The sequence below is a fragment of the Scardinius erythrophthalmus genome, assembly GCF_964197995.2.
Source record: "Scardinius erythrophthalmus genome assembly, chromosome: 1".
NCBI classification, from domain to species: Eukaryota; Metazoa; Chordata; class Actinopteri; order Cypriniformes; family Leuciscidae; genus Scardinius; species Scardinius erythrophthalmus.
Genome location: NC_138221.1, coordinates 21,574,585 through 21,583,273, shown reverse-complemented (window position 1 = coordinate 21,583,273; position 8,689 = coordinate 21,574,585). Strand labels below are relative to the sequence as shown.

At 40.4% G+C, this 8,689-nt stretch overlaps 1 protein-coding gene across 1 annotated transcript; it reads right to left on the bottom strand.

Annotated features, from left to right (window-relative positions):
• Positions 1–1,011: 1,011 nt before the first annotated feature.
• LOC308695288 (uncharacterized protein) lies at positions 1,012–2,387 on the bottom strand (the record flags this gene model as incomplete). The annotated part of the gene is made up of 2 exons (XM_081373386.1): positions 2,321–2,387; positions 1,012–2,132 (listed from the first exon to the last, which is right to left on the bottom strand). The coding sequence occupies exon 2, from the start codon at positions 2,092–2,094 to the stop codon at positions 1,012–1,014; it is 1,083 nt and encodes a 360-aa protein (XP_081229512.1). The 5' UTR covers positions 2,095–2,132; positions 2,321–2,387.
• Between the last annotated feature and the right edge of the window lie 6,302 nt (positions 2,388–8,689).

The following is an 8,689-nucleotide window of genomic DNA, read 5'->3' as shown; positions in this document are numbered from 1 at the left end:
AGGGAAGAAAAGTGTCCAGTTTAAGAGGAACATGAAAGTATATCTTGTGTTTGTATGGAAATCTCCTTTAAGTGATTCTTCAGGTGTTTCTTCAGGACTGATGCTCAATGAAACTGTTTACCGCACTGATCACAGTTAAAGGGTCTTTCTTCAGAATGAGAAGATGTGATTTCAGAGAGAAAGCCTGAGCCGCTTCTTCCCAGTGTGAACTCTCATGTGAATCTTCAGACTTGATTTTCATGTTCTGTTTTTCCTTTCTTGTTCATGTCCATCGGGTCTAAATGAAACATTAAATCAAGTGGGTTTTAATGGACTATTTTATGCAAACAACTTGCTAATCATGTCTTACTCATGTAGTTAAAGTAGTGATGGGCGATTTCGAAACACTTTTTCACGAAGCTCGGAAACCTTAACGAATATTTTGTTTCAAATCAGTGGTTCAGAGCGTGTATCAAACATGTGTTCTGTAAAATACAGGTTTGTTTACATATTTCGTATTGGCAAAATATTCGAAATTTTAGCCAATATTAGCCAAGTGTGCTGGGAATTCAGGGCCCAGAACGGTTTGTAATTTTGTGTAAACACAACTGGAACCTTTTCCGAATGTGGAAAAGCAGCTTTTGCCTCTCAGATGAACTACTTACCGTGATCTCAGACGGGGTGATGTGGTTCCTCCACTGCATGGATCTTCATGTGTATCTTCAAGTGATATATCACACATTCATGTTCGGTTGAACACGAGTTAATCGAAACCAATCAAAGAACAAAATGTCCGTTGCTCATCGTGGCTGTTAAGAAACTAATGAATGAGGCATTTATATAGCGCTACTATTTACTACTGTACACACCAAGCGCTTTACAATCACATCAGGTGTCTGCCTCATTCACAACCTGGATGATTCAACAGCAGCCACTGTGAAACAGCGCCAACTATAGGTGGAGAGGAGATATTTGACTGTGACTAACTTACACAGAAGAGATTTTGTTGCTCAGCACATAAAGATGAACTTCTTACCGTGATCTCAGACTTTGGTGATGTGCTTTCTCCACTGTATGGATCTTCATGTGTCTCTTCAGCTGACTTTTAATAGAGAAACTCTTTTCACACCGATAACACGTGTGCGGCTTCTCTCCAGTGTGGATCCTCTCATGTGTTTTCAGATTTGATGGCTGACTGAATCTCTTGACACAGTGTGAACACTTGTAAGGTTTTTCTCCAGTGTGAATCCTCTGGTGCAGTTTTAAACCGTTCGCTGTAATGAAAGTCTTCCCACACTCAAAGCACATGTACTCTCTCACACCAGTATGAGTTTTCTGATGTCTTTGTAAACTTTGCAGCTGTGAAAAACTCTTTCCACATTCAGAACATGAATGTGGCTTCTCCTTTGTATGAACTGTCAGGTGTGCCTTCAGGTTTGATGCCCTGAGAAATGTTTTGCTGCACTGATCACATGTGAACGGCTTCTCTCCGGTGTGGATCCTCATGTGTTCTTTAAGGGATGATGATTGACTGAAACTATTCACACATTGATCACATGTGAACGGTTTCTCTCCGGTGTGGATCCTCATGTGTTCTTTAAGGGATGATGATTGACTGAAACTATTCCCACACTGATCGCATGTGAAGGGCTTCTCTCCGGTGTGGATCCTCATGTGAGCATTAAGGGCTGATAATTGACTGAAACTATTCCCACATTGATCGCATGTGAAGGGCTTCTCTCCAGTGTGGATCCTCATGTGAACATTAAGAGATTCTTTGTCTGTGAATCTCTTTTCACACTGTTCACACATGAACGGCTTCTCTCCGGTGTGAATCTTCATGTGACGATTAAGGTTTGATGATTGACTGAAACTATTCCCACATTGATCACATGTGAACGGCTTCTCTCCAGTGTGAACTCTCATGTGAAGCTCAAGACTTTGTTTGGCTGTGAAACTCTTTCCACACTGAGTGCAGGTGAAAGATTTCTTGTCTTTTCTTTTATTTAAAAATTTATTTTTAGTCTTTGAGCAACTCGAAGGGTTTTTTTCAGGTTTGACATGATGTTCCTCCTTCACTTCACTCAGTTCTTCCCTCTCCTCCTTCACTTCCATCAGGTCTGACACGAAAGAAAAACTCACTTTCAAATTTTCTAAATAAAATAATTCAAAGAGGGAAATATGTGAATGGAGATTAAAAAATATCACAGATGTAACAGACAATTGCAATGAAATATGACAATAATTTGTCTTTTTATAAATTAATTAAACACTTTTCATGAATGATCCTCCAGTTATTATGTTCTTCAGCATCATGAATGAATGAAGAATAAACACCAACCTCTTTGTTCTTCAGGATCTTCAGTGTGTTTCAGATCTTTACAGATTTCAGCTCTTCCTGATGCTCTGCACTTGTATCTGATGGGAATATTCCAGCATTTATTGGAAAATAACAGTGGGAGGAGCTTCACTGATGATGGGACTGCTATGGGAGGAGCTTCACTGATGATTAATTACAGTGGGAGGAGCTTCACTGATGATGAATTACAGTGGGAGGAGCTTCACTGATGATGAATTGTATGGTGAGGAGTTGATCTGCCAAAATCAAAAATATATCTTTACTGAGTTTGTTTCTATGCTCATGGACAACAGAATAAAATAATGTAAATTCTTCCAAATATAAATAATGATAAGAAAAACAGTTGAAAGCATAAACAGAAATAAACATAGGCTACTTATAGTGACCAACATCTGTTTAACACCAATGAAATGAGCTCAAAGTGTCAATTAACAGGAGATCTGAAGACATCAGCATAATAAATGAGGTGAAAACAGGAACTATTGTCATGAAATAAAGAGTGTTTTCTGCAGATCTGTTAATATTGATGAGCCTCAGACTATCAACACTCATTCAACAAGCCATTCAGGATCATCAGCAGATCATCTCACTTTACTCTGAGTGTTTGCTGTTAGAAACACATTATCTGAGTCAGGATAGATGATAAAAGCCTGTAAAACAACTATATTGAAAGCAGATAACATGCTTTCTCACAATATAACATGGACAAATCATCAATAATAACAAAATAAATAACCTATCTTTACGAACCTTTACAGGCAAATAACCATAATATGTTAATCTAAATTTAGTTCTGACTATATAATAACTATTAATTCCACTAAATTAATTCAACATGTTACAGATTTGTATAAACTGACAATGATCATAAAAAATGTCAATAGCAACACTTGATATCAATTCCCCTCACAGATCTCAAACTTTGACTTGACATTCAGTAACAGAATGTCACTTTGACAATTCAGACACTCCAAAAATCTAAACAATCACACAAATGTACACAAAATCGCTCAGTTCTGAATGAACTCAACAGCTGTTTCCCAATGTGCATTCTTCGAAGGACGCGCCATGTAGCCTTCATAGGATTTCTTAATTGCCCAACCAGGTGTTCCCGATTACTGCTCCTGGCACCAATAAACGGTGCGAAAGGACAGCTGCCATCCTGATAATTAATTTGATATAACTGTGTAAACAGCTATGGAGCCCAAATTGGCTATTGTCATTTTTATGTTTTACATTTTACTGGAGGACATGGTGAGGATGTTTCAGCCTCAGCGCTGCCGGGTCATGTATTTTTGGCTTAGCCAATACCATGGCCAGATAAATTAAGCTGGTTTGCTGCGCCCCTATTCAGAGGCTGTGTCCTGAATTGGCGGATTACACTTTGAACTGGATTACATGTGTACTATTTATGTTTTAGTTTAGTTTCCGCCAACCCTGGGTTTTAGGTACTATGAAAGTAGCTTGGCTTTAATCGGTGTTCGTTGCCATGGTATCTTACGCTGCACAGCTAATCAGCTGAGAGCAAAGAAAAATATGGGTGACGTAACTTATTCCCAGTGTCTGTTGCAATGACTTCACCTTTTCTTCCAAATCCGGTGGACATATCAGCGCAAATTGTTGTACGAGCACTTCGTAGAGAAAGAGTTTTTAGCCAGACAAAATCCCCTTGCCTTTCCTGATAGTTATTATACTATTTTCCTCGGAAGGAATGTCTAGGAGACTTTGCTTCCTGCTCAGCTACTGTTCGGACGCTCTTGCTTACTGCTCCGCACTTTGCTCGAGAGATTCTAATTATTGGACTGTAAGGGTGTGGCCAAGAACAGGCAGGAATGGATTCAATTTATTTCTTCCAAAAAATAAATTATATACAGGGGCAGATATAATGAAAGTAATTTCCAAAAATAAAGTCCATATAAAAATCAAAGACTTAAGATGGAAGATAACTGAAACTAACAAAAATAAACCAGACCAAGAAAATAAATAAAAAATCTCCCCTGTAAACAAACAAACAAACAAAACAAAACAAAACAAACAAAACAAAACAAAACAAAACAAACAAAACAAACAAAACAAACGAACGATCTACAGCTCTTGATGTTATTGCAGACATCCCAACCCACACAAAGTCATTTCCGGGAGTCAAGAAATATCCAACGGGGGGGGGGGGGGGTTGTATTCGGTTCGAGAAATCTCCAACGGGGGGGGGGGGGGGGGGGGGTTTGGGGGTTCTGATAAATTCGGTTCGAGAGTAGAGATAAAATCCCGAGGCACACACGCACACACGCAAGGTCTCTCGCTCCGATATCTATGTCTCGCTCCCTTTCTCTGCCGTGCGCGCGCTACGCTTGCGCGCTCTTGCTTCCGGGAGATTTTAACTGATTTGCGGGCATCAGGGAGCCGCTATCAATATGCGGGAGACTCCCGGAACTTCCGGGAGACTTGGGATGTCTGTTATTGTGGCTGGACAGAACTGACCCCCTGGTATTTTCAACATTGCTACATATACCCCTTAGCCTCTACCAAACAAAATTAGAGGTAAATATCAAAAGAAAACGTTCCCCAATTAACAATAATATTTACCACAAAACATACACTGTATTGTACATAACATAATGCAATCAAGTACTTAAAGCACAATACAAAACTACTCCAAACAAACAAAATGAAATGAAACTGAATGAAATTAAATAAATAATCCCCCTCTGATTTGGATCATAATGGTACAGTCCAATTTCCTCTGGAACGGTACAAGTTTGGAGGCTGATGCCCCGCCTCTCCCTTTGTTTGCTGACACATGGAATGCGGCCGTTCACTCCATGGACCAGAGGAATCTAGGACTCAGGTAGAGTTTAACAGCAAAGAAGAATATAAGTAGTGTGCACTAGGGATGGGGAAATGAAGCCTGAATCACTGAGGCTTTCCCATGACTGTTCCGGGAAAAGATTCAAAGCTTCGAGAGTGTCGAGAACAGCGCCACCTGGTGCTTATTTAAAATAAAGCAGCCAGAAGCCTGTGTTAGAAGCTCTGGCCGGATGAAGCAACCACAACACACTCCATAGTTTCAATGTTATGTGTACAAATAAAAGCCTTACATGTTTGTGTTTGATTTGTTCATTAAATAAATTCATTTTCCCTTTAAAGTGTGACAATAAAATATAATAGCTTATAAGCTTATATGATTCAATAAGATTTAATGTAGGTCTCTCTCTCTCTCTCTCTCTCTCTCTCTCTCTCTCTCTCTGTGCGCATGTGCGGAGTGAGTGTGGAAGGAGCCGTTTGTTGGGAGTGAAAGTGTCTCCTTGGTTGAGTGAGATTTATTTATTTATTTTCTTTTCACTTATTTATAGTTATTAGGTTTAGGTTAGTTTTTGTTTTGTTTGTTTTTTTTTCCCCTGACTTCGGTCAGAGAGGGCGGATCTCTCACAGTTAACCATCAAACATGGTTGTAAGTGTATGCCTGAGGCCGCGGTGTCAGTGGAGGATTGTCTGATAGCTGTGAGTGCGGCGATCGGTGGCGCAAATATCAAATCTGCCTCCCGTATGAACAAAGCAATTGTGTTTTTTCTCAGTGAAAGCCGCATGGTGAACGAATTAATTGAAACAGGGTTGATAATCAAAGATATCTTTGTGCCTGTTTTGCCTTTGTCAAGCCCAGCCAAGAAAGTCATTTTATCAAACATACCGCCGTTTGTAAAAAATGAACAACTAGAGCAAATACTCCAGAGGTGTGGAAAAATAGTAAGTTCAATTAAAATGATTCCTCTTGGGTGTAAAAGTCCGGAGATTAGACACATAATGTCGTTTCGGCGTCAGGCTTTAATGATTCTGATTTCTCAGAGTGATCCATTGAATCTGTCAGCGAAGTTGAGTATTGAGGGAAAGGATTACACTGTATTTATAAGTTCAGAGTCAATGAAGTGCTTTGTGTGCGGTGAGTTTGGACATGTCAGACAAACTTGCCCGAGGCGAGATAAACCAGCTCCGGCTCTGGTACCGGCTGTCGGTGCGGAGAACAGTGAGAGGGCGGCCGGCGCGGATGATGCTGCGACCGCTGTGGCGTCAGAACCGCAGCGGGACGGAGCGATCTCTGCGCCCGGTGATCTGCCCGAGGGGACTGGGGTGCTGGAGGCCTCTGGAGACGGCCTGGAGGAGGCTGTTGAGGAGGAAGCCGGCCCGAGTCATGCTCCCGCCGCAACGCAACCGGAGACGAGCTCGGGACAGGTGGGTTTGCAGCCCATGCCCGAAACCGAATTGAGTTGCGATGGAGGACAGGCGCAGCCTGGTAAAATGGAGAGTGATACTACTACTGAGGAATTGTCTAAACAGGGTAAAGATGACTTCATCTCAAGCCTCGTTGGATTTAATGGATGACTCTGAAAATGAGCATGATGATACGGATCTAATGAGTAATTACGGGGAGGATTCGGAGCTCATCTCTGGAGGTAAGATCAAACTTTATTCACTTCAGCAGATTAATCACTTTTTAGATACTACAAAAGGACTGCGTAAACCGAGAATTGATTAGTTTTTCCCTGATGCAAAATTGTTTTTATTGTCCGGCGCCTTGGCTATGAAGAAGGCTTCTTTTGATGAGCTTGATAAACCAAAACGGTACCGTCTCAAGAAACTTCTTAGCAACGTTAGAAGTTCTTTGAAATTGCAAAGTAAAAAATGAGTATGTTTTGGTTGTCAAATAACCCTTGTGGAGTTTTTTTATTGTGTGGTTATCTTTTACTCTTTTTCATGGCACCTTTGAAATTTAGCTCTTTAAATGGGTGACGTGAGGCTTTGAAAAGGACTAGTCTTTTTGAGTATATTTTTATGAAAAAGAGTAGTGTTCTTTTTCTACAAGAAACTCACACGGATGTTAATAATCAAATCCAGTGGCAGAGTGGATGGAATGGACAGGTTGTTCTGAGTCATGGTTCAAGTAATAGTGCAGGAGTGGCTATTCTTCTTGGAGCTGAGTTTAAGGAACAAAATGTGAACGTTTTTGAAGTTCTACCAGGTAGAATGCAGAGAGTAGATGTTGCGTTACATGGGCTCGATTTTTCACTTTTCAATGTATATGCCCCCAATATTGGGACTGAACGTATACTTTTCTTTGGGAAACTTCATACAGCATTAAGCAGAGTCCCACAGGGGAGAATTATTGTTTTGGCTGGAGATTTTAACTGCACTTTAGATCACACAGTGGACAGAAATCATGAAGAACCTCATAGGCCGTCAGCAGAAGTTTTTAGAAAATTGATAATTTATCATGATCTCGTGGATGTTTGGAGAGAAGCTTTTCCTGATGTAAAACAATATACGTGGACAAAAGTAAATTCAAATAGGGTTTCTGCAGCAAGACTTGACAGAATTTATGTTCAAAGAAGTTTTTGTGAAAAGTTTCTTGATAGTTCTATTATTCCTACTCCTTTTTCAGTCCATCATTATGTGTCTGTCAATATCACTTCTGCACAGAGCACATTTAAATGCCCCTATGGCGCTTTAGCAATAAGCTTTTGCAGGATCACCACTTTGTGCACTCTTTTACACTTTTCTGGGAGATGTGGAGAGAGAGTAAGTCTCAGTATAAATCCCTGAGTCAGTGGTGGGATATTAGTAAAGTTCAAGTTAAGATGTTTTGCCAGAAGTATACTGCACATAATAAGAATACTCTTGGAAGTGAAATGAGAAAACTTGAACAGGACATTTTGCAGCTGAACATTGAACAATATGATGGAAGTACTGTCGAAGTGTTGGAAACTAGGAAAATTCTTCTCCACAATCTCCTGGAAGAGAAAGCAAAAGAGACTCTGGTCCGGGCAAGGTTTGCATCCTTTAATTGCATGGATGCCCCAACATCTTTTTTTTCAATTTGGAGAAGAAAGTTGTTGATAGAAAAACTTTAAGTCGTCTGAAACTTCCTGAAGGAGGTGAAACAACTGATGAACATGAAATAATTGCTCAAGCACTGCTTTTTTATGAAAACCTTTACAAAGCAGAGCCATGTGATGGAGAAATAACAGAAACACTTCTCCAGGATCTGCCTCATCTGATGGAGAGTGATAAGGCCAAGCTTGATCAGCCTTTGCACTTAAGTGAATTGACTGTTGCTATTACAGACATGTCTGCTGGAAAGGCTCCGGGATTGGATGGCTTAACGGCAGAATTTTATAAACAGTTTTGGTCAGTGATTGGAGAAGACTTGTTCTAAGTTTTCTTAGAGTGCTTTGAAAGAGGCACCTTACCGCTGAGTCTACGAAGAGCACTTATCACGTTGCTACCCAAGAAGGGCGATCTTGCGGATATAAGAAACTGGCGACCAGTGTCTTTGCTTGGAGTGGATTATAAGATTCTGTC